General features: G+C 38.5%; 1 protein-coding gene across 4 annotated transcripts in view; it reads left to right on the forward strand.

Moving 5' to 3' along the window:
• The window catches only part of LOC110843394 (irregular chiasm C-roughest protein), a 145112-nt gene that overhangs the window by 109178 nt on the left and 8640 nt on the right, over nucleotides 1-27294 (forward strand). For all 4 annotated transcript variants that reach the window (XM_035847164.1, XM_022089357.2, XM_035847165.1 and 1 more), the window contains 13 exons: nucleotides 11975-12438; nucleotides 12597-12637; nucleotides 12731-12802; nucleotides 12940-13046; nucleotides 13169-13228; nucleotides 17231-17367; nucleotides 17464-17508; nucleotides 17663-17946; nucleotides 23999-24126; nucleotides 25620-25694; nucleotides 25794-25887; nucleotides 25958-26047; nucleotides 26390-26551. In XM_035847164.1, coding sequence (XP_035703057.1) covers nucleotides 12011-12438; nucleotides 12597-12637; nucleotides 12731-12802; nucleotides 12940-13046; nucleotides 13169-13228; nucleotides 17231-17367; nucleotides 17464-17508; nucleotides 17663-17946; nucleotides 23999-24126; nucleotides 25620-25694; nucleotides 25794-25887; nucleotides 25958-26047; nucleotides 26390-26551 — 1723 coding nt within the window. In that variant the 5' untranslated portion in view covers nucleotides 11975-12010. The remainder of the gene's footprint in view (nucleotides 1-11974; nucleotides 12439-12596; nucleotides 12638-12730; nucleotides 12803-12939; nucleotides 13047-13168; nucleotides 13229-17230; nucleotides 17368-17463; nucleotides 17509-17662; nucleotides 17947-23998; nucleotides 24127-25619; nucleotides 25695-25793; nucleotides 25888-25957; nucleotides 26048-26389; nucleotides 26552-27294) is intronic.

A 27294-nucleotide genomic window follows, 5' to 3' on the forward strand; every position in this document is an offset into this window, starting at 1 on the left:
CTAAAAATTGCAGGATGGTAAACGGTCGGTCGTTGGGAATGTTTGCCAGGATTCAACAACTTTGTGTTTAGAAAATACCAGTTTGATACAGAATTTACTGACTGAGCTGCAATTTGCTACTGGTTTATTCGGGTATTAGCAAACAGAGGCCTTGCCCAACTCCTTTGTGATCTTTTCGTTACAATTTTTAGCATTTATTTATATAAAAAGAATGTCAACAGACTTATCGTGACATAGTTATATTTGTTAGATTGCGGTATGATGCTTGTAAAAACTCAATTTTTTAATAGAAATACTTCAATTAATTACTACTGAAATGTTCTTTTTCAATAACATATTTTATTTCTGGCAGGAACGAGCTTATCGGGTTTCCAGATTTTGGTTGTGGTTTTGTTTATTCTCAGACTTTAATCAAAGTCAGCTGAATTGAACTCTGGCTTACTGTCGTCTCTTGAATTCAATTCCAATCAAATAATGCATCACTTTCCATGCATTGATGTCAACGTTTCTTCTTGATCTTGTTGAACCTAGATCTCCAAAAGCTCTCTTTCTCATCCTAATTTGAATATCGGATCGTCTGTCAACCTTCGGTTATCAGAATCTAAGGGGTTGATTTTATGCCAGAGGTTTTGACTACATACATAGTCTTTTAGACATACTTAAATATTTTTATTGTCTTGTGTTCCAAAAGGATTGCCAAATTTTTATCATTGGAATTGTGGCAAATTAGTTTCTCAACCCGGTGTGCAACTCCAACGATCAAAATTTAAAACTAGTCATGTGTCAGTATTCAGTTGCATAGGATAAATCCCATCTTTGTCTGCTGTGAAGTTTTGCTAATCGCAACATCCTCCCATGGAAGAAAGTCAAACTAAGTTTCCTATTTGGACGGTCCGCTCTGCAAACCACCACCAGCACCACCATCAAGAAGTATCCGAGTTGATGTATGAAAGTCAAAAGTTTGGCTGGGTCAGAGGCTGTTTGATTAGAATACAAGTAGACCAGACAGACTAAAGACACTTTGATCTTTTAGAATCCAAAGACGAAGGAAATTTATTTAGTGCTGCGCCCCTCTCCTCACTCGAAACGAGATGAGATACATAACCTTTAAATTATATCCACCCTCGAGCTTTCTTCGCCTTTCGTGGATCTTATGTATAACCAACGCATGGCGAATTGGACAGATGTCTTTCTTTGCTATGCTTTTACTTTTTGCAAGGTAGACGCTTAACTGCCTGGATGTACATAAGCTCCAACTTTGTTGATGCTTCTCCATCCGTTGTTCATCCTAATTTCATTAGGCTTGGCAAATATTTAATTTTCAGCGAAAGGAAAACTTTGTAGTCTAATTCCAACTGGTCGACCTTATTATGCATTCAGATGGCTGCCAGGAATGCACAATCAATCCATATCATATAAAAGTAAAACAAAATGAGCAAACTCAAACGGTTGGTTGTTGGCTAAAGTTTAATAACAATTTGAAGATAGTAGAAATTAACGATCCAATAGAAATTTCCATCATCCTAAACTTGATAGTTTTTAAGGGCAGCCATATAATTCCTGCGCGAAGCATTATTGTTGTAAGAGCTCAAATTTGATGAAAGGAAAGAGCACACTGTGGAAATTCTCAATGTACGCAAGCAAAACGTCCTATTATTTATTCACATTAGAATATGTAAAATGTGCGGGTGAAACAGTTTGCATCTCCTCTTCTACGCATCGCTAATATAATAATATCATCCTCCTCCTCCTCCTTCACTTGAATGAAATTCCTTCACTCGAGACCAAACCAGAGGACCAAGTATGCAATAATCCCGCCATGCATGCATAACACAATTCACAGTAGCAGTCTGTAATAATAAAGATAATTTTGGGTGAAAGCAGGCATGTGGGCTGAAGTTGGGGATAAGTTGGATGGAAACTGATTACATTATTATTATCAGCAGGACGATGATGATAATGATCATGTATAGAGAGAGAGAGAGAGAAAGTGAGGTTCTGGCTGATATGGGGCTCATTCATCCTCATCATAATTCATTCCCACGCGTTTTCCTATTCAAATTCACAAATTCAAGCGCACTCCAATATTGTTCATATGCATATACGAGTCACATATGTACGTACATGGGAGTGAAGTGTCTATGGGAGGAGGTGATTGCGAAGGAGAGGCTACGAAGGCTCGCTCTTCTTCTTCCCCTCGGGACATTTGAATCTGAGTTTTCTCTGAATTTCAGATTGCAATTTATACAATCTGCCATAAGAATATAGCAGAGGATGAAAGTGGAACATCGCAGGCTACAAAAATTCCTCAGTGTGGAACGGAAATGTAAAATGATGCGAAATTTAGACGGAATTGGGTGCAGGCAGACATACATATGGATTTCTTACATGTATGCACATCTAGGCAAAATATGTGCCAAGTCTTTTATTCACCCACATTTTTTTACATCAGTGACAAATCGAAGTTCATATGTTTAAAGAACGTGCTCTTCAAACTCTTGAATTATTATTTGATTCCTTCGTTGCCCCGAGGTTTAGAAATACTGATTTGACATTTCGATTTTTTCAAGAAATTTGTCTGCATACATGTGTACCGTTTACGGCAGGATCATCACTTGCCTTGCAGTCAATGCAACTCAAATAGAATTCAAATGTATTTACATCCATGAAGTGAAAGTGACCAGCCATTTTTAATAAATTTTATATTAACTTGCGATTCGTACACATATTTTCACTTCTTTCTTGCTAAATTCCATTTTCAACTCGCCCCAATTTGTCAATCGGTATACCTCCGGTATAAGGTGTCGAGAGGAAAGTGTGGAGCAGGGCTGAAATTTCACGGGTATTGTTCATCTCGTATTGTTTCGCAGAATGACACGCCACGGCGGAATGTCATTTGAGATTAATTAAGTGACAGGAAATGATATGGCATTGTTTTGTAGAATGTTGACATCCCTCGGCTTGCTGAAACTTTGTCCAAATCCGAGCCAGAACTGGATGTAGCAAAAGATCGCATCCATCCACCATCCGTCCATTGTTCGTCAACAGAGAGAAAGCGAGGGAGAAAGAACCAGTCAGTGAAACTATATTTCACCCGTTTAATTATAGCAGACGGCGTGTAGGTGGAAGGCGAATGAGTGCGATTTGATGATGATGACGAGATGCAATCTACACCCGGTTGACAAAGATGAAACCAGTTTAATAAGGATACGCTGTATTACTGAGAGGAAACGGAAAATGTAGTAGGATTTATGTAGTTCAGGATGAATTACATAAATGGAGTAATTTCTGTGTATGGGGCAAGGTGCCTCTGCCTCTATATTTATATGCCATGCAAATATTATATTGAAGGTATTTGGAACAAGGAGCATGAGGACACACTCCAACAACATTGTTATAATATGGAATCATTAGTCTCGCTCTGATTCACCCAATCAAATCAACGCTTTCAAAAGATCGCTGGGAGAATTTTGCTGAATTAAAGCCAAAACTAAACCTTAGCCGGGTTGCTTAATGTCTCATCTTGTTGGCATTTCCTGGTAATACTGAAAAGTTTTCTGCGATATATTTTGACAGTAAATGGGCACTATTAGAATTACGCTTTATTGTTCTCGATACTTTGATTATAATTTGTTTTACTGTTGTCAGAAACTGTATTTTGCAGAATGATGCACTTCTAGGAACGCACGCTATGCCATGCTCACTTAAGTATTTTTCCTGCTAAAACTATGACTTTGTTCATTCTCTTGTCTGTAAAAATAGGAGTCAAAAATAGGATTCAATTTAAATACGGATTACGTTGGAGTTGAGCCATGACAAATTGTAAATTCTGAATAAGCATGACGCTTCTCTCGACAGGTTAGAAATCCAGTTTAATTTAACTTGAAACAAAACAAAGGAACGCAACTTCATCCATCGTTCAAGAGCGAACGTGTCTGTTTCAAAGTTTCTTTTCCTTGTTACCCTTTCGAATAATAGATAATCTAGGAAAACACTTATAATGAAGACTCCTGAGTACATAGTGAGAGGCTCGAGGAGAAATTGGATCACTGTGTTCCTCTCCGTCCCTGTTTATTATTGTAAGAGTTTAGGTTTGGACAGGTAAATGGTGACAATGGTGTTCCGAATCGGTTATCCCTGATGCGAGTTATGTGGTGCTTACCGTGATTTGTTATGTAGACAAAAATCATGTTAAAGGAATCCAAGTGAGAAAAGGTTTTATTCGAGTTGAAATGGAAGACATTTGTTAGGTTGCCGGAATCGTGTCACGTGTGTGAATTTGAGAATTATTGTCATTATTACCAACCTTCCATTCAGATCAGATTTGAGACGTGTATAATACTTGTGCGAAATTTGCAGAAGATGTGTGCAGACTATGCAGAAAATATTAGGTGTACGAGTAAGTCTGCCATACGAATACGTATATGTAGTTGGAAACGGGCTACTATGCGATGTATGTATGCACACACGTATGTATACTGGCATCGCATGGCATGATGGTATTTTTCTCGACGAGTCGTATATCAATATGATTAATGGCAAGGGAATTTCGCCATATGACGCAACGGCCCCCGAATCCGAATAAGCGTGAGGATTTGAAGAGTAGATTGTTGTAGACCTTTATATTATTATAACTAATATGTGCTACAGGAAAAAATTTGAGTGGGTGGCAGCATTGGTATTAGAAATTCAGGAAAAGCGGGTCCCATCGTGCTATACGCACTCACACACCATATGCGAGTTACTGGGGAACAATGGGAGAGTGCAAAAACTAGAAATTCTTGGACCCAACCTGGCGAGGGAGCCAACTGCGAGAAGGAAAAGTGCGAATTTATTGTCTCCCTGCACAATTCTTTAGCACGTCTTTCTAGTTTCCCATCTTCCGGTTTTTCTAAGCTGTCCGGTTCGTACAAGAAGAAATGCGTTTCCTGAGCGGTGTTCGCAATCCAAGTATATTGCGTTTTTGTCAAAATGGGATAGATTATAATGCCACGCATTTTTTGGAGGGAAGGGAATTACTCTAAGATGATTCCTTTATTTGGAAAATCGAAATGCGTTGTGTCTGCAAAATTAGAAATCTATATCTGGGAAAATTTTCGCTTTTTTCGCAGGAGATTGATTTAGTAGCAGCGTAACCCAAAATTACATAGTTAAGACTTGTATGACACGGATAAAAAAGAAAAGTATGTAAATTTCCGAGATAGTTTTTTGTCCACATGTTTTCTCCATCCGTTCCAACGAGCTATCCTGTTTGCAATGAACAACAAAATGTTTAGCAAAACGGTAGACAAATGGGTTGTTGTGATGCGAGAAATCCTGGCTCTAAACCAATTATTTTTCCTATCCGATCCAATTTAATCAAAATGAACATACAATAAGTGGGAGTCGACGACTAAACAAAAACTTACAACTCGTTTGGAATTGGGACAATTACACAGATCACAAGTTGTAGTTCACAACTGCAGTACGATAAAATTTTGGAAGAGCAATTCTAATCAAAGGAGGAATTTAGGAGCTTACGTAATTGGGACAACTTTATGAATTGTCTTGCTCATTCAAAATATAATTACATTTTTGCCATTAATTGTCCTATAAAAAGTTTGACATTCGCCCGTTCCTATTCAATATATATTGTATTTTGATAAGTAAAAAAATTCACCAATTAAATTTACCAATTGTCGTATCTCAAATTTCTTCTGCTTAGCGTATTATCAGTGAATTGTATAATTAGCAGTACTCACAAAAGACGAACCCACTAATAGATTGTAAGGGGGCAATCTAAATACATGTGTAGTTGCATAACATATGGGTTGCACGCTAATTTAATTCCAAAATGATTTACTAATTGGCGAAATGAATTCAAATGTGTCGACGGATGTGTAATATTATGAAGAATGACTTACAACGTGGAAATGGCGAGGTGAAAATACCAGTGATACTTTTGCATTATTGATGCGTGCGTTAGCTTCCATTTCAGTGAACAAGTGTGTTAATTGATACTGATTGAATCTGTTTTGACAAGAGAGTTGGAATCACCAAGTATTTTTACCGAGCTAGCTGCTCCTGCTCACCAATTTACCACCACCAAATTGTTAGAGGGGTGGATTTTCCATGAGATTGGAATATAATTCGTGCAGCCGTGGCACACCATTTGAACGGTTTGGCATCGGATCCACTTTGTTGCGGGACAACGCCCTCATATTTCTTAGTTAATTGCGTTTGGAGTGAGTATGTGCAAACTGATTTAATGTTGAGTTGTTCTCATCCGCTTTGTCTTACGGATGGTTGACGACGCATAAAAAGTGCAAAACAAAATTTGTCCACCCACAATCCCGTGCTTGTAATCAGTAACGGAGCCAATTAAATTTTATGATACTGTACATTTGATCTAATAGCACGAAACATGTGCCTTTCTCTATTATTGTACATGGCAAAATGAACTCGGGTGCAAAATTTGGTAGCAGCATCAGTTTTTTGCTACGTTAATCCATATTTTTGGAAACCACTAACAGTAAAATTCAATAACTGTTCATAAACTTTGTCAAGTAGCTACCCAATTTCATTTTTTATTTTTCGCTGAACACAAAGTGCGAATAAATCAGGGGGAGGACTAATGTATTGTTCCACGGGCGAGTTATGTTATATGTTTTGCAATATTTTAGTGATAGTAATACACATTGTCTTACTATCCGTCGTAGTGGGAAAGTGGGAAGGAAGTGTCCGCTTAGTGGCAAAATTATGCATTTTTCTTCCCTCTAAAGCTGGACCGGACAGGACGCAAACGTCCGTGGAATTGGAATATGAGCCATGCGAGCTGGACATTCCAGGCGTATAAAAATGTCTCTCAAGTTTGCTTAATGGACCTTGAACAAATCCAGCCCTCGTCTCTATCATCTTTTATATTGCAAGTGTTTTGTTGTCACTATCCTGGTCGTTGTCTTGTGCATAGTTTACTTTATGATGTCGGGTTGCTGTATAAAATAACTGTAAAGCTGGGATGCGCAATAATGATGGAATAACACGTTTCCTCCCTCCATCTGATATTGCGTGGTATCCATCAATACTTGTAACAATATGTACAGAATAATAACACGAACTATGGCACTTGCAAACTCGAGGTAACGAATAAATTACAGCCAGATCTAAAAATAAATAGTATCTGTTAAATCCATGAATGGCTGAGAGTAACACAAAACATTTTATTCTATCCAGATCCATTTACAACTTTGAGATTTATAGAAAGTTCTTATCCTGAATTGTATAGTGGAGATTAATCTCGTTGCCAATGTGTAAAAGTGTTAGATTCACGCTCTTTCTCTCTCTCTTTCTCCCCGTCCTACTTTTTAGCTCGTAAGCTGTATATTAAGTGGATATTGAGAGTCTAGAGTGCACAAATCTGCTACTGACTTTCTCTTTGGTCTATTGCAAGAAGGCACCTTGCTGAATAGCCTTTTCTTCCATTCCAGTCGGTGCATACATATTGTAGGCAGTTTGTATGGTGGGTGCTGGTGATGGTAGGTGACTGACTTGAGTATTCCGACCAGGGAAATATGTCTTCTTAAGTTGACATGAATTAGTGGATGCCCATATATCTCACCTCTTCCACCCTGCAAATGACATTACGGTTCACTCCTCCTTAAGCCCTTCTTTTCAATTTATTCCAACAAGTCCAGCCGACCCAAACTCTTCCCACTTTTATACACATTTACAGACCCTTGTCCAAGGAAAAGAACAAAATGAAACCATTTAAGGAGCAGCAGTAGAGCTCGTACGGACGGCATTTATGATTATGATAGAGACATGTACCTTAGTCGGCCGTATAGCTGTACGGACGTATGTGAACGGATGCGATCAGTCCCTGGCACAAGCGTGGCAAGGAATTTGTGGATGCTTTCACCCACCATAGCACAATGTTAGTTTTTGCTGGAAGGTATAGCTTAGTAGGTGCATGATGTAAGCAATTCCAGTTTATACTTAGAAGGTCTAAAGTGGACATGAGTCTGTATGAATTGGTCATTTGTGCCAGATGCAGCTTACATCTCCTCCATAAAAATTATCTAAATGCTCCACTTACAGCTGGTTCTAACCCCTTATTTCCTCAAACTAACGATAGAAGGAATGTCAAGGATACTGCTTGAGGAAACATTTAAATCCCACAATGTGATACTATTGTGGTTGTGGTGATTTAAATTTGCAAAATTTAGCTTCCGTATATCTATTAATTGTTAATTTGACAAAACTTCTTTCTCAAATACTTTCCTTTAGGATCATATATTCATCTCAAGCGAGCAAGCAAGAAATTGCGAGTAAACAAAGCTCTCTGCTCTCTGATGTACATAAGGAAGCAATTTATTTATTTGACATTCGTTTGAAGATCGGAAGCCTTGACTAAATAAAGTAAAGTAGGAGAGAAAGGAGAGAACGACGTCTTTGGTGATCATCGCGGGGTGGCAGTAGTGCTAAGGCAAATAGTTGGACAAGATTCCCAAGTGGGCAACAACACGCGTCCAGTCTTTTGCAGTGCAAGTGTCTTCTACTCGTCGTCGAAACTTCGTCTTATCTTTCCGATCCCTCGACGCTGGAACTTTACTTGAGTTGTTCTCAGCTAAAAATTACATTGATGATGATGATAATGTCCATTCACCTCTTTTCCTCCGCTATACGGATCACACTTTTGCAAGCGTTTTATGCAAGTGAAATTCACTTTCTCCATAGGATGCAAAGAGCAGGGAGACAAATCGGGGTCGCCGTCGAGTTGATCGTGTCGTGACCAATGGTCTATCTCGCCTTGTCCTCGGTCGTCGTGTTGTTTTACAGCTTGCACAAAACTTTCTTCTGTTTTTGGGGCCAACACGACAAGAACACGTATAGCGATGCTGGAGCATGGCCCTCTGCGAGTACTAAAAGTGCACAGAACCACCACGGATAACACCAACGATCTAAATTCCAAACCTGTTCTGTCCAGCTGTCGTGGTGTCAAATTCACTCAAAAGAATTGTCCCAAGGCACAAACTGGCTAAACGTTAACTTTTTAATCCCTGTCGTCCTTGCCGGAACAGCGAGAAGAAGGAAATCCAATTCTCTCCTCAACATCAGCAACATCCTTTCATACAGAAATTGTAATCGAAAAAAGTCTGAAAAAGTTGTAAAAATTACCTAGTAATAATTTCGAGTTGGATAAGTTTTGACTTTTTGACATGTTCATATTGATGTAAGGGTAAAAGTTAGAGATTGACGCTGGAGAAAGTGGATGTCGTTTGCAGTTTTATGAATCGCTGATATTGGCATTTTCCAGCAAAATAAAATGAAATAAGCGGAAACTACTTTTATCATCAAGCACATGCAGCAATACTTTTAAGCCAGTCAGGAGTAGGCAAGTACATGTGGAGCTTAAGGCCGTCCACATGATTGGCATAAGTGAATCCGAATTTTTAGCATGTCCATATACAAGAATGCGACATATATATACGTGTAACAAGTACTTTGAGTAACATTTAGCAAGCTTAAAGTATTTCTTGGATGATTTATTATCAATGTCATAGGACACAATAGGTCAAAATTCAGAAAACTCTTTGGGGTTGGAAACTTGTGTCGCGCATCGCTCAGCTCCATCCATCATCTTCATAACGAGCCAGAAAGCTTTTGATGACAAATGACACAGTTCGAAATTCAACTCAATTCAATACATCGCACAATCAAGCTTAAGCCAAGAAGCAAGCGTTCCAATACGTATATTTCTTGCATTTATGTATGTACATATACATATATTTCCAAACTGCATCAGCATAAGTAGATTTTATCCATGCAAGTACATCTGTGCAAAAACTATTGTCATTATTTCTTTAATTTTAAATGACATTAATATTCCCTTTCTACTGCTTGAGGGGATCAAAATAGATGCAGAACAGATCTGAGCGAGACATGGAATTGTATCATTATCGTAATTTAATATTTAAACCACCATTTTAAATGTCCCTCCCAATCTGCCCCTAGCAACTTTTCTAGCCCAACTCTGGCCGACTTAAGCTGCATTGGATTAGAAAGAAAAGTTTTCAAACTTTCAGACAATTGTGATCACTTTTCTCGAGTGGAAAATTCGGTCACTGAAAGAACAAAGTCTGACAAGGGTGGATATAGCGGTTAGTTAGGTTCCACCGGATCTTTGGGTTACCGTGTCATCTGCATAGTTTCATTTTATGTTCAATGAGATGGAATGAGTCTACGAAAGAGTTGTGAGGAAATAAGCGGGGAAAGTGCTTTTGCACTTTGCAGGCCAGCAAGATATTCCGTACAGTTCAGGAGGACATGACATTGTAACTTTAGCAATGTAAAACAGGAACGAGCCAACATTCCAAATTGAAGGCGGAAACAGTTTGTGTAGTTGCTGGGTCGAATTCTAGGCTGAAATTGCAGACGAATTTTCAGTTTGTTGATTTTCGTTGTTGGCTGGAATTGTATGAAGTTCGAGTGTTCATGCTTTACACAAAAGTATCCAATGTTATATAATTAGTGGTTGTTTGAAATAAATCTGGAAGATCACATTCACCATTCATGAACTGCATGTACAATTCAAATCCCATGCCATTTATCTCGAGCAAAGAAATTTGTTATAGACTCGTCTCGAACAACAAACCCCGTTGATGTTGATTGACATGAGAATTTTGGCCCAAATTTTGTCCACGTAATCCATGAATTGGGACCAGCCAAAAGTGATCTGTTCCTGTCAATCAGGATTGAAAATAAAACACGACACAATTAATGGGCGTTACATTCCAACTGCTGTTGACTTCCCAAAAATGTTTCCTGGATTTCCCTCCCACTTTTTCTGTCAAACATTAATGCAACGTTTGTGCAATTCGATCTTGTTTTCTGCAAGCATGCTAGCAAATTATCAGTATTCGCAACTTTCAAAATATGCAGCAGTAATATTTTTTCCTCAACAAGTTTATATCTACGTAAATACAAGGCAAAATCTGTGCAGTGCAATGTATGCATGTCAGGCGTACAACTATTGTAAAATTGTAGGAGTTGTATGTATGTTCAAATGTTCGTGTGGATATCCACACGGGCTGATGTAAAAAAAATCGATATTATAAATGAAATTTCGACTTCTGTTACTATTTACCCAAACCAAATACGAGAATCTACTTTCCATTTCGAGAACATGCTTTCGTTCCTTCCTTGACATTTTAAATGCACGCCCGTGTGAGTTGATGGCTTTAGCTTTATGGAGAGTAAAGTGAAAGACATTTTTCTCCTCTTACGAAAAAAGCCTCAACCAAAGAGTCATTATTTAGTCTAAGTTGAAAAACTTGAAGTGTTTGAAAGTTGAGAAAGCAACAACACCATTAACTCGATAGAAAAATATATACCGACACAAAACTAACTAAATCAACTTTCACTTTACTCTGTATAAGTGGCTTATCTTTTGTAGTGCGAAGTTGCAAAAATGCGAAGCAGCAAGTCTCTCAGTTGCATGGTTTGTTTGTTGTTTATATACAACCAAAGCCTGTTGATTTATTGAGTAAATGACAAGTATATAAAACGGGTGACATGTGGCTTTTGAAAAAAAAACTGGTTACACGATATTTATTTATATAGCTGAAATGAATGGTTGTTCGCAATTGCATACATTTTTAGTGCTAAAAATGTAATCCGAATCTAGTCATTGATAATATTTGAAAGGAGATATGTGTCATAATAATAGTACTGCAACTCAATTTACACGAATTCCTCTGCTGTAGTCATATGCAGACAATGCATATCTGGGGAATCGCTTTCAGTAGACCTACAAGTGAGATATCTCATTGTCTCATTTTACTTGAATAATATTTTGGTGCAGACTGATAAAGCTAATGAAACATACAAAACTGATCCAGTGCATGTTATGAAAACTGTTCGACCACTCTGATGCTGATGCGATTAAAAGATGTTGGATGAAAAACTAATCCAAATATTATTATTATTATTACAGAAGACCCCGTTGAAAGGCTGCTGCGAATGGTGCCAAATGGCTGAACAAAGGCACTCCTACCTCTTTTCAACGCCAACAACCACCACTTTCTCCCCAAGCCCCATACTCTGTCGACGTGGTCCTTGGGGTGGCGGTGGCGACGACGACGGTGACAATGGAACTCCTTCTTGTACCAAAGTTACCACGAAGAGGAGAGTGACAAGAAGACTGAGCTCAAATAAATCCGCATCATATTATTCGTCAGCGATAACCATGCCGCTTTTCCTTGTTTTTCTGGTCATGATTGAGCTGTCGCTGGCAACTCCTGCGTTTGGAATGGCGCAGCAACACTTTAGAAGAACCCCGGACAATCAAACTGCAACCGTGGGCGACATGGTCACCCTCGCCTGTTCCGTCATCAACAAGTCCGGAGTGCTACAGTGGACAAGGGATGGATTTGGACTCGGCACTGAACGAAACCTTGTGTAAGACTTTAGGAATTTAGTGCACAAGCAAAATTCATGGGCATCATATTTTAATAACGACAGTTTTGTTACCTTCACCCCCTACAAGTGCAATTGTGTAAAATGTTGTCTTTAATTTGTCCAAATGCCAACGACTTATTTCATTGTTTGTTTTTCAGTGGTTATGAAAGATATCGAATGCAGGGAAGTGAAGAAGAAGGTAAAAACAATCTAGAAATTAATCCAGTTATAATCTACATGATTATTACAATGGATGTACTGTAAAATATCTGTTTATATCTGATATTTACAGGAGATTATACCCTCGTAATAGACGAAGTGACTCTAGAAGACGACGCAATATTTCAGTGCCAAGTGGGGCCAGGTATGAATTGATTGAATTGAAAACTGTATTTAGACCGTAGAATAATATCGACGCCAATAAAATAAAAAGGAATATGGAGGGATGCGGAATATGTTTGGAATTAATATTCACTAATTCACTTATCGCCATTTTTGTAGGTCCTCCTGACTCTGGGGTACGAGAACTCAGATCAGCCGATGCTAAACTCACGATAGACGTACCCACAGGATCGCCACAAATTTTACAGGGTGACTTTCTTCAAACGGTGAGCATACAAAGCACTTATCAAGTAAATTAGAAACGACAAATGAACAATTAGAATGCAGCAAACTATTTCAAACAACATATTTATTTGCCGTATTTAAATTTGAATTATTTAATTTTCAGACTGAGGATCGAGAGATTCAACTGGAATGCATTTCACGCGCAGGGAAGCCTCCTGCTGAGGTATGGGGGTCGAATAACCTTTGGTCATCATTTTCTTAATCTAATCCCATTTACCATCTGCATGCCCATAAAGGAAGGGAAAGAGAAAGACGGAGAAAGCATCATAATTTCCGTCGGAGAGAACAATGCACCTAGAATCACCGTCGTTAGGCTTAAGTTTCCCCTTCTCTCTCGCTTGAAGTTTATGTCCGAGTTCTTAAGATTCAATGAATTTTGACAACAGCGAGTGTGATGATGGGACATTTTGGAGGAGCGTGTGGCTAATTTGAGGCTTGAAAGTAATTTCTATCCATGATGATGATGATGATCCTTTCTCCTTTTTGTCCCGTAATAATAATGGTAATCTTGAGAAAGTTGACATAGTTTACCTCAGCTCCTTTCTCTCTCTACATACATACACACACACCAACCAAGCCAACCAAAGGGCCGTGCAATGCAATGTGGTTGAACGAAATCGGACTAGATGAAAATTTTAATGAGAACCAAAAACATTTTGATTGTAGATTCACCTTTGTTTTTGTAATGTGGGTGATGGAAGCGAGAACAAAGTCTTATCTTGCTCCGCAAACAAATTTTCTTCCTTTCCCACAAACTCATGGTTGGTTTTGGTGAGGATGAATGAAGGAGAAAGTTCACCCACCGCATTTATTTGACCAAGTTTGCTATTCAAATTTAAGCAAAAGTGCCTGAACTCCAAGTTGACGAGGATGTTGATGGTACTCGTAACGATTATATTTATGATGTTCTCTTGCCTCCATCATTTTCAGGTATGTATGTCGTCTAACGAGTACATATATGGAAAATGGGGGAAAACCTTATGGGGTAAAAAGTTGCTATACTGCACATACTACATATTTCAAACTGCATAAATTTATCAGAGAACTAATTTCATAATTTCTAAAAAATCGAATTTTACTAAAAAAAATAAGATAGGATTGCAACTTACAAGTTCTTGAAACGGGATATACGTGCATACGTATGCCATTCCAATTTCAATATTTATTGTTTTTTCTCATTTTAATATAAAACCGTAAATAGATATTCCACCCGATAAAATAAGCTTCACGTTCATGCATTAAATAATAGTTTGAAGACGGCAAATGGAGACGGAATTCTGCGAAAGGAGAAAGTGCATTCAGAGACCATATTTCAGTCCACCATTTGAGAAAGTTTTATTGAGCAAGAGAATGAATGAAGAGATGATGTTGATAATTAACATGGCCATAAAAGAGATAAAGATGAGCTATGAATACAAATAAGAGGAAAATCCTCGTCGTCGTCGTCAACCAACCAAACTTCTTCCCAGCACGCATCCACCAGCAGGAGAGAGAGAGAGAAATTCAAAAGTTGGATTTGGAAAAAGCCATTCTTTGTCAAGAGCGAACTCTGAGTGAATGAATTGTGGGCTCGACAGCAGGGAACCACCCCATAAAAGCTAGAAAAAAAGTTATATTAGCTTGCAAATACGGTAGGAGAAGCAGTGCTGGATTATTTATCACTACATGTTCCACTGTGGTTCCACCATCATTGCAAATTTGTAAATGCAGACCCCTTTCGCACAATGAGCCAATCTATTCCTGCCTCTTGTTTATTTTGTATATCTACTTATTTTAATTCGTAATTTTAAACTGCTCCTCACCATTCAAATCCTGTTCGAATATGTTTGGCATCTGAGATTTATTCCATGCATTATTTGTAGGAATTTCATTTAGCATGACAATAGTCAATCCATTGTGAGATTTGTGCCATTCTAAATTTAAATGTGAAGTGAAATGGAGAGTGATGATAAGAGGAGGAGAATAAAAAAGACTGCCATATTCCACTCTTCCAGCCTGTCTATTTAGCTTTAATGACAAGATGTTCACAGTCTTTGCACTTTTTTCAAAAATTTATGGCTAATTAACAAGTCGGGCAGAGTTGAGCTGAGGAAAGAAAGGTACGCGCAAATGTGTATATAGGGTTGATGGCGGATATATGTACATCCTCCGGCTGCCTGTTTTCGAATATACGCTCTCTCACTGATTCAGGAATGATTCAACCATTCTTTCTTCTAAATCACGAGACGACTAAATTACCGGCATTTTAGGAGTGGAACACCCATTCCGAACTCTCATTTGCATATTTATAACCTTTCTTCAGAGGGAATTTACCACGTTCTTTGTTCTTATTTTATTCTATCGTCGTCTTGAAAGACATTCCATATCGCACGAGAGATACGAAGCCCATGTATTACTTACACAATATGTACATGTCGTGCTATATTTATACGAGTTATTTCAGATGATTTATTTTTGCATGTCGCTCAGTCAGGCACATTCAATTGAATAACAAAAAAAAACTGAGAATTGTGGAGACTTATGCACATTACTTACTTGTTAATAATAATGAACTAGGATAGTCTGCAATTATTTTCGAAACTTTGAAAAGTTAGTTTGCATAATCTTTGAAATTGGAGAATTTTTTGGCATCAGACATATTAATCTTACTCCGTGACAGATATTATAGTACAATCGTGCTTGGTTATAAAACAGCGGTTTTAGATCTAAATGCTATGCAATAAAATTGTCCTGCATAAGAGGAAATATTCTTGGAGTAACCACATAAATAAAATTTGTGTTACGAACCTTTACCTATACTGTAGACACATATGTCTGCTGGCTGTGATACGTTAGAAAGGAGAAAGTAGCCGGATGATAAAAAACCACTGATAAATCGACGTCTTATTTACCAAACCTCCCACTGCGGTTACTTCCGTCTTGGAAAGTAAAATTCCTTTGTGATGTGGATGGAAATCATTCATGTTTTCATTTCCACAACAATGGTCGTCCCACTGCCAATATCAAAGTATAATTCCCCTTATTTCCGAAAAAAGGTTGTATGCAATTTAGTGCAATTTAATATGTCCTTTAGCGAGAGGCAGTTGTCAGAATGGTTGTGGATTAGGAGAGGAATTGTTCAATGGACACGAACAGAAGTAAAGAAAGACAGCAGAACCCCACGGGATAGTGAAAGCAAATGATTTCCTAATTGTTTCCTGTCACAAATATCGCTGGGGTGCGGAAATTCCAGATTCTATTAGAAAAATTGCTCCACCACGGGAGGATTTAATTTATTATGGTGGATCGTGAGTGGGGATCTAAAAGCTATACCGCTTTACAACGATCGAACCATGGTGAACGTGCAGCAGAGTGTAAATACATACTTACCCTTCCACTACCCAATACTACACTGCGTATTCGACGGCGGAGTGTGAGAAGTGAATGGAGAAAGAGATGATTAATTGCGTGTTGATGTGACTGAAAAGGTGTCATAGTCTGGAAATCCTGTCCTCTTGAATTGCGTGGTAGGCATTGCGGTGGTAGATTCACTTTCTCCCTAATTCCTCACTCACTCAAGTACTCTCTCCTGCCTAATATGCGATCCCATAATAATTGCATTATGGTAAGTCTTCTCTCCCCCACACAATCTTGTTGCAATTCTGGCTTGCTTGACGGCGAGATGATCACGGTCATGTTTACATTTACAGAGAAGAAACGCATCTTCTGACGTATTTAGATGCAGATTCTCTCTCGTTTTACTTTTTTAAAATGTTAGCTACCTTTTCATGCTAGAAGAATGTAAAAAAAAAGTAGAATATGCACAGGCATTGTTCTTGATTGCGTCACGCATTGCGACATCGAAGCAGTTTTCGTTAAGTAAAATGCCACACGGATGCAAAGGTACATGAGCAGTGTTCTTGTGCCAGTTTTGGCGTCCAACATCTGATAAATTTATAAAGTGACAACTTGGAGTTGTTGGCATTTGTCCGTTGTCAACTGACGCTCGGACTCAACGACTCAAATGTCACGCAATCATCATAAAATGTGAGCTATGTGGCTGGCAGGCAGAATCCGGTCTGGCTACTCTTTCTCTCTCTTTCCCTGTTATATAAGTCCAAGGCATTGTTAGCGTACTCAATTATAAGTCAAGTTTAATTCCCTATTGTTTATCTCTTTCCAACAGATCACATGGATTGACGGGAGTGGACAGGAGATCAAAACTGGCGTGGAACCGATAAAAGAGCCATTGGACGACGGCAAGCGTTTCAATAGTCGCTCCATCTTAAAATTCCAACCAAAGAAGGAGCATCATAACAAAACGTAAATTTTAAATTTTAAATTATTTAATTATGGTATAATAAAACATCATAATGAAACATCATAATTAAATATTAATTTAAATTATCTTTATTATAGATTTACTTGTCAAGCTCACAATCGCCCTGCCAAAGAAGTGATGAGGTAATAATCATGAAAAGCTTGACTAGGAACTCATTACCTTGAAGTCGAAAGTTTTGAAATATCACTCATGCATACTACATAACATACGTATATATGCATAAAGGTATATCTGCATACGTAGAATCTACATTTAAGTATTTTTGCAAATTCAAAGTGTTTCCATCCGGTTGGAAGTGAAGTACGCTCCGAAAGTGACGGTGAAGATCCAGTCGCCCAAAACATTTGAGCATGACACCGTTCGAGTTTCCTGTAAGGCAGACGCCAATCCTCCCGATATGATATTCAGATGGTTCCGGAACGACCAAGTCATTGCTGGAGATCACGGAACCCTTCTCGTCCTGCACAACGTGTCAAGGAAGCTGGATGACTCCATCATCAAATGTGAGGTGCAAAATTCTGTGGGAAAATCAGAAGAGTCGGAGACGCTTGAAGTATTTTGTAAGTTCACCATGTTTTGTTGTGCATTTTATTACGTTTGAGCACCTAAATATGTGAATCTCTGTCCAAAAAGGGTTAAATCTCTTTTGCTAGTTCACTCATAATGTGTCATGATTGGGTGGAAAATGGATTGTTATATATGCACATGTGCCAAACGAAGGAGCCAAAGTATGTGCCGAGTAAAATCAATTTTTGAACCAGTTGGCTAGATTCAGGTTTTGGCATGGTTTCCGTAAATGTGAACGCGGAGCGATAGCCGATGTGAATGAATAGTTGAATTTGAAACATTTGGATACCTGCTGCTGCTTCCTTTGAACGTGGAGAAGGAAATCTGGAGAAAAGTTGAGTTTGACTTGGCTTGGCTCTGGGGAGTGAATCTTGTACGAGATGGATATCAAGCAACGCTCCAGCTCGTCAGTCACACACTTTATACAGATGCTGCTGGGGTGAAGTGTATCGCTTCATGTCGCCTTGTCGTGTCATATCGCATCATTAGTTTAGTTACGTGCCATCACCATCATATCAGCCCATGACACGCCACCACCACTGCAACTTCAATTTGCCCCTTGCCTACTCTGCTATGACGAGAGACCAACTTTCTCTTGGAAATCTTGTAAAACCCAAATTCCAATTTACCTCTATCCACCAATTCGACTACCTAGCACTAACCTCCATGATATCACACTGCTACTTCCACTCTCACTTCTTCTTCTGGTGTCTGTGCTCTCGTTTTGGGAAGTGCAGAAGAGAAAGTTGAGCCATATTTTGTACTCTACCATATAAGGAGAATTTACAACTACCACCACCTCCATGCCAAACCATTGCATCCATTGCAAGATAGCCCTGTAGCCAAGCGAAAAGCTTCTGGTAGATATTTGGAGGCCTTCTCCTTAACTCAACCCAGTTTCCTTACATTTTATTTAGTAGGGTGAAATGAACGTGTTCCGAAAAAATTCTCGAGGGATTGCTTTCCCAGTTTCTTTAAACGGAAGGCAAGGTGTGTAGCGTAGCACCGTTAATTTAAACTCATCACTGTGGGTTTCCACTTTCTGAAATGAACAACCATGATGATGCTTATGTTGTTTCTCCTTGACCTGGTAAAAGAGAAAGGAAGTCCACGGCAATACGGGTTAGTCACTGGTTTGGTCACTACTAGTAGACTTCCTTGGCACAGCATTGCAGGCTGAAAACTTACAAGTTATCAAGAAAAATTATGAAATTTTGCAAAATTATACCTTACCTTCGGGTCAGTTTCATAACATTTGTAATATTTCGGACGCCTTTGTGAAAACTTTTTTGTCTACTTTAAGCCAGAATATGCTAACTTACAAGTCCTTCCTCGGCCAGACCCTTAATGCATGCATGCAATATATACTTTTTAATAATTGGTCGAGACTGCATACAAAAATCTCCGTTACAATTTAGAAACTTTTGAATATGAGTTCAAGGCGCATTTTCTCTAAAAATGGTTCAATCATTGTAAATTTGCACGGAAATTGAAATGAATGTTGAACATGGACGTATGTATCTACAAGAGAGCGCACAGTTCGTTTAGTTACTTTTGACTAAAAGGTCTACATAGATTCAAACTTGTGTAAAGAAAAAGTTTATTTTTTCAGCCAGCATGCATACATCCATATGTGCCGAGAAAAGTGGGCTGATCCTCATCTGTCGCTTTGATGCATTTTTAGAACTATGTAATCAAAAAGTTTTAATAAGGCTCCGAGTTGGATTATATATTGAAAAATTGCGAGTGGGTGGTGGCGACCCAATTAATCGTTGAAGTTGCTTCAAAAAATTGCATATTTTTAGAATTGTAGATTTTGGATCCCAAGTCCAGTTCAGCAGCACTGCAGGATTACTTTAGCATATTATGTAAATGCCTTGTTGTTAAAAAAGTTGTATTAAATAGCTACGTATTTATTTCCATCCTTATTATTATTACTATTGCTATATTACCATCGGAAAATTCGTCATCGAGGTTTGCTCGCTATGTACGTTCTGCGAAGGGAAATGACAATCTGTCGTTCTATTTATTGGATTTCTTTGAAGGGATCTTCGAAACACAGCTTTCTGAACTCCGCCTAATTGCACTCAAACTCCCCAAGGAGCAGAGAATACCAAAGTAGATCCGTTCCTCCTATAGGTTTCTCTCGTCTCCTTCCTCCAGTCATCAACTTGTCAGTAAGCAACGAGTCAAAATGAACCCTTTTTAGTCACTCACATGAACATCTCTCTATTCCTTCGTATTTAGAGATTTGGTTGACGTTGAGCATTTACTTAGTTGATGCTATCTTTCTGGACCCTGTTTCTCACGTCAACGCAAGTCTCACATGAAACGTCGTATCATCTATATCGAAATATTGAAATGACTCTTCCGTGCCCGACTTATCTTCTTGGCATGCGACGATAAGACTTAAATCTACTCGTATTTCATTTCACTCTCGCGTATATTCCTCCTCATGAAGTGATCTTGAAGAGATGGAAAAAGTGGATAAATAAAACAGAAAAGTGCGGAGGTCTGTCAAAGTCAACTCGGTTTTCAAGAGATGAAAGTTTATCAAACGATAAGCGATATACTCTTTTGAGGCATAGGTACACATATCCTTTGGCAGGATCCCTTATAGGCAAATGTTTGTGGATACATGAGATTTTTTTGGATTTGTGACTTTCTTCATTTTTACCCTTTGATCCTTGGAGACGCTATGGTCGTGGTGGTGGATGGTTGATTTGTGTCAGCTTCATCCGAGTTGATTCGCCTCTCTTTTGGCTTTGTATAATATTTCTCTCGTCATTTGCTTTGGAATCGCGAATCGAGTTGAAAGTGTGTGGTCTTGTGGTTTTGCTAGTTGTTGTTAGGAGGGAAAGGTACACAATTTTTCGACCTTGTTTTCGGCATATTTATTCAGACAATATTTATTTGGAATTCGATTTGAGACGTCGAAATCAAAATTTAAATATTTCCAATCTGTTACCTAATATAACATCAAAAATTATTCCAAACACATTCTCATGCTCTAGAAAACCCATGAATTTTAACTTTTAATACATATGTAAAATAAGTACCAATGTGCAAAATACATGTGTCGGTAGTACATGCTTTACTGGTTCCAGATTTGTCCATAAAACAACAATATTTGTATCATACACAGTAAGCATATGTAGACATGCTTTAACTTATAGCATCACGAAAATCGAGATTCATAAACTACACAAGATGCGAATTTGATTTACATACGTAGCTGTAAAACTTGAATATTTAATTGAAGGTGTTTGCTGTAAGACGTGAATATGTTTTCATTGTTTGATATCATCAAAAGTTGATTCTGACATGTTACCAGTTGACTTTTGATGGACATTTTGCATTATTCGAAAGAGTGACATACGAGATGAACTGCGTCTCCATAATGTCAAATCAAAATGCCACGCAATAGAAGTGATCATACGTCGAGTATGACTGAGGAGGTTGCTAGTTTGCCTATTCTGTTATGTTTCCTGGGAGCAGCAGACGTTCAAATAATTTAGACGATCACACTTTTGGCCAGTAAATTACGATTTGTGATGACACGACTGAACCAACTCAAACTCGATGAAGTGATTTGTGGCCACGCACTTTTTCTTGGTGCATGTGCATCCTTTCTTTCATCCAATTTGTTTCGTGTGTGCTCCTCGCCTCCTTTACAACACGAACGAAGGATGTTATTAGGCATGCACTATGTATGAAGGAGGTGATGACTATTGCATTGCGTGCTGACGTCTGGTCCGTTCCATGCCTTGTTCTATTTCGAGTTGTGGCAAGGGAGAAATTTCTTATTTTATTTCGCTGGAAATGAATCAAGTGTGGATGAAATGACACAAGCGCTACCACCTCCTCATGAATTTCTGTTAGTTTTGGGATGAATAAACGAATGAATTTTTCTTCCGTGCACATTCTTTCCAAACGGAAAATAAGTATAGACTGAAGTATGTACAGGCAGGTAAACCGGACTGTTCATAAATAAATAATTTGCTTTCTTTCTCCCATTCCACGTATAATAACTTGCTATCCGGTGGCTGAAAATAGGGGATTCAAGTTCAAAGTCATCCTCTCTGCCCAAGAATTGTACGTTGTTCGTATAACATATATCATTGCTGACGCGAAGGTATCTACGTCAGGGAGAAAGCAGCCAGAGTGAAGGTCCTCACGCATCTATGCAACTATGTATGCATAAGGCTATCCTCCTCGTAGCGCGTCCTTTCATCTGTCTCTTCGTGGTCGGCATAAGTCCCTCGTGTATCACAATTAGTTATGTTACTCACTCGATGAGCAATTGCTCTGCTACTTCATGATGTCACTGCGTGTAGCCGGTAAAACTTGGTGTGGTGGTTGCAACGGTTTCTTTGGTTGAGTTAGGAGGATAAATTCCACGTCAAACCACATCGACCACACCGCAAGAAATTTAACTTCCTGTGGTTGTGGTAGCTTGGTCGCTGTATTTTTCGGGTTTACAAGGAATAAATTCCACATCTTTCTTTTGCCCCTCTACACACAGGACTTGGTTAGTCGGTTGGTTGGTTGGATGTTGGTTGGCGAGGTCTCCCAGAATGAAACGCACTTTGCATTTTTAAACAAAATAAGTCAATGTCGAATCCCGCTACAACTTTCCTTTGTCGTGATCCCGTTTGACGTCCTTCCTGTCTGGGTGTGGTATCATCGTTGTCTGATATGCATTATGTCGTCAAAAGCATTTATTCTCTTGTTGCGTTAATCAAAGTCGGTATGCCGGGGATAACGTATTTTTTGGGGGGTGGGGGAAGAAAGACACAGTGAAAGATTGTAATACGGCAGCTGTTGGGTCTCACGGCAATCTTCTTGAAAAATAAAATATAAACCAAGTAATATCGACGTTGATTGTTTTAATATTTTCCACGATTTGTAATTAATTTGGCTAGATAAAACGTATTTATTGACAGAACCATGTGGTTCTTATGTCGTAAAACATCAACTTGTCGTACCATCGTCCTTTATTTTGCTTTTAGCTAAACTGTCTTTCTCCGCCTAGGTTCAGTAAGAAATTATATTTCCTTCTGTATGCAAGAGGTGAGCAAACAGTCGGCCGTCGGTGTTCCACTAATGGCCCATCTTAACCCTCTAATAGCCAGATCAAATTACATTCAACATTAGACATCACATTTGGAGTGAACATGAGTTTCCCTCTTAATTCCTGGCTTAATTTCCCAATTTCTGATCCGGAACCAACCAGGTGCTAATGATTTCTTGGTTCGCTGGAGCCCCAGCGAAATTATGAGTCCAACAATTTAGCAAAAGACTACTTTTACCTTCTTGTAATGCAACCTGACTCATGGTGCACGAGTGAATTAGATGGATGGAGCACACCTGAGTGTATGCATATGTGCGTGTGCCTACACGACTAACCAAAAAGACATAACAATCCAAATAGTTAGTGCATTTAATAGAAGAAGAATGCCATTAAAGTAGTAACAGTGCTATTTAATATAACCGACGTGCGTGGGTCCATGAATTGCTTAATGGAATATTGGTGCACAGATAGTGGAGTTACGCTACCCGTGTGTTTCTCATGCCCTCAAGGTTATTGAATATCGTTTGGTTCGGCATGTTCCCTTTGATTTTGAAATTCAAACTGGACTGGAAACAGAAACGTGTTGAGAATCTAAGGAGACTGTTATCGCCTTCATTATCTTTGGAAATGTGATGTTAATGTCGGTTTGCTCTTAAACTTCTCACTCAAAGCATGTAAATTTGCATGCAACGCCAGCCATTGTAATGACAGATTCAAGCAGTCAACAAAGACATTGCGGAATGCGAGGAAATAAATGATTAGATTCTTGTGTGCTATGTATTTGTTATGTTCCCTGTGTGGCTATAGGGAAAACATGAGACGTTGAACAAAGCACCTCTTTAGAGATCATTAAAATTTGTGTGCATACATCGAGAGAAATTGTAATAATCATAATAATTAATGTAAGGATAATTAAGATTTGATTCTATTCATTCATTCAAGAAAGTAACAATTTCTTTTTCGCTTTCCAGATGGCCCAGTGTTTCGCAAACGACCACAGAACATGGAGGGAGACCTTGGGAGCACGATCACCCTAAATTGTGACGTAGATGGGAATCCAGCACCTGAAATAGTTTGGTTTCACGAACCAACGAGGAATGTAAGTTGAACGCTTACCAAATTCAAAATTATTATTTACTCTTAGTTTTTATAACATTAAGCGTTACCTTCGAGTAGGGACGTGCAGCATTTGCATTTCCTAAATTCTTATATCAAAAAGTATTCTACTATTATTGTCACTGTCATTACTTGTATTTATTTATTGACATGCAAATATCCAATGTCAAATCAAAAGACAATTCCAAATTGTGGGTGACTCAAGCCTAAGGAGGAGTGGTTAGTGGTCGCAGTAAAGAATAGTCGCGTGCATCACGTCCTGTCATGTTACTCTGTTGATCTAACATGATTTCCTTCCTGTGGTGGTGTAGTAGATACCGTACATGCATACGTACATGCATGTGTATGTATATGTATGTATGTATATCAAGAGGGAAAGTGAGGAGTGTTTGCTTATTGACAACTTTCCTGGAAAAGGATGAAGCCCAAAATTCCCATGTGTCTCTTTCCACCATATCCGACGACTTCATCCCCCATTGTGTGCAACCTATCGAGTTGTAATACCACAGCAAAATTTATTGACATGATATCTGCCCTTCTCTTCTTCGAATAGCAACAAAAAACATAAAATGATGTTATAAAAACATGTTTCCCGCATAGAAAGCTGCATCATAGTCGATACGCATACAGGGAAATGCATTTTATATCAGCGAAGACATCCTTCCTGAAGAGGGGATGAATTTGATGTCGGAGAAGTGGCAAGTTGTGAACTCGTTTTGTAGTTCCTAATAAATAGTTTTGTTTCATTCCAGTCTGCCAAACATTCGCATTGCATACATGTTTTGTCATAAAATTTAACACTTAAATGAATTCCGATGAATATTCAAGCGAAAGTTCATGTATTGAGTTCATCAGGAAGGCTTGTTTTATATTTGTGTAATGAAAATTGAATTGAAACAGCCAATCCCACTTTCATTGACTTGACACTAATTTAAAATTCCACGAACTCTGTCAGAAGTTCAAAGCTCTCGGTCAAAGTGAAGCAATAATGTAACCGTGAGGAGAACAAGCCTCGGCTCAAGCCAGTCATGAATATTTATTCCGTGCCCTTATAGCTTATGCCCTGCCCCGTGTGCATGGTGCTTGGTGATGGCGGTGGTGTTATGCTCTGGCGTGTTGTTTGTTTTACTTTCTCTCACTTTCACTCCGTGTGTGTTGTATGTATAATGAACTGAAATAAAATTAGTCCTGGATGGAGGTAGACCTTCCTCCGAATATCAAAACCAGCAGAAAGGACATGCAGAATGCATTAGACATATGTTCACTCACTATTTACAGTTTAATTGGATTGATCTTATTAACTTACGGACAAGTATAAAATGTCAATTTTTAAGGACAATAGAACCACAGTACATAAATATGGATGAGGACTATAAAATAAATTATTTTCCCATAAAGCATATAATAACGCAAAAGTGTTTTTAACATTTATTTTTAAAGGTTTGTATCCATTATTTGATTTTGTGACTTTTGTAGGCTGTGAGCACATCACCCAATCACACGGTCACTGTGACAGAGGACACTCAAGGAAAGTATGTCTGCCAAGCCGTGGTAAGCCGGGGGAACCATTTACGACGCATCACTAATTCAATATGTGTTATAAATATATACAAGTCATAATAAATACATGTGGAATAAACGCATTTCCAGGTGCAAGGATTTCCTCAAATCTCTGCTATAGCCACCGTCTCCCTCAAAGGACCTCCGCGCATTGAGTCGCACCGTGTTCAGTACGGCACCATGGGTGAGACACGGTTTATAGTTTGTAAATTTGCGTTATTCTATAATTATTATAATATAAATCTACGTTGCAGGTGACACGATTCGTCTCGAATGCCTCGCACGCTCAATTCCAAAACCAGATAGAATAACTTGGACTCATCTTGGAAGAGAAATTGATAACAGTGAGTTAACAGAGTTTAGAATTTGCTTAAGATTTTTAGATTAGAATAAAATAAATATAACTGAACCGACTCTCCCTCATTTTGATAAATGAATGGGAGACACAAAAGGGATTTAGACAGTTGTCGTCGTCGTATTTTCTATTTTTAGTAATGACACATTCTGTTTTACGCTAAGAGAACGGGCATTAGTACAAACAAGAACATTAGCGCTGACTTAAATTACTTTTGTTTTAAAGTTGTAGTGTTTTAAAAATAAAAAGGAATGTTGATTCTGTGAGCAGGAGGAAAAAGGGGGAGAACTTGACTATCTTTTAATGGGGTGATTTTCCACGTTATTTCTAGATGACTCGGACTATTCCATCCTGGAGGACCCTACGCCATTCGGAGTGCGAAGTATTCTGGTCATCCGCTCTTCTCAGGAGAAGGATTTCGGAAGAATTTACAACTGCTCCGTCACAAACCCGTACGGAACTCATATGATGGAAATCTACCTCTTCAAACAAAGTGAGATCATACATATGTGCACGGATATTTTTGCATGCTTGACCCTTCTCAGCAAATATGCGGTTGATGGACTTGGTGCATTTATTTAATGCCTGATACTTGATGCTCTACATATATCTGATAAACTTCTTGGACTCTAAATATATTTTTCCACCGTGGCGACATAATCGTATTGTGAAGAAAGTTGGTCAGTAGTAGTGGACAAAATCGTGCATAGTACAGTCCGCAGGTCGTGTGTATGTATTGTATTATTGCATAATGCATTGGGATGCTGACTCTTCTGGAATGAGATTGACTTCCATTTATGAAACTCTCATCAGTAGCACCACCCATTCTCTACTTTGCCATCAATTTACACGTAGGCTCGAATGGCTGGCAGCAGGATATTAGAGACCACAATGGAATTTTTCACCGAGAATTGTCACTGCTGGCTAGTAGTACGTACATACATGGACGTCTTGGAAGTAGACAAAACACGTGTACAAATGAAGTCGCATTCTCATTACATTCTTTCTCTGATGGAATTCGGTCTGTCCTCATTTTCCCCTTTGCAATTTCAGATTCATTCATTCTCTCTCAATTCCACGCTTTTCTTCCTTTGTAGTAGTTGTTAAAATACTTGTGTTCCAAGTTCCAGATCGAAAAATCTTATCGCACACACTTTGGTTTCGTTTTGGTTGATTGAAAAATCTTGACAAAATCCACCCAAAAGAATTTTAAGATTTTCATTTTGATTCTCAAAG

Source organism: Folsomia candida, unplaced genomic scaffold (assembly GCF_002217175.1).
Source record: "Folsomia candida strain VU population unplaced genomic scaffold, ASM221717v1 Fcan01_Sc002, whole genome shotgun sequence".
Lineage (NCBI taxonomy): Eukaryota > Metazoa > Arthropoda > Collembola > Entomobryomorpha > Isotomidae > Folsomia > Folsomia candida.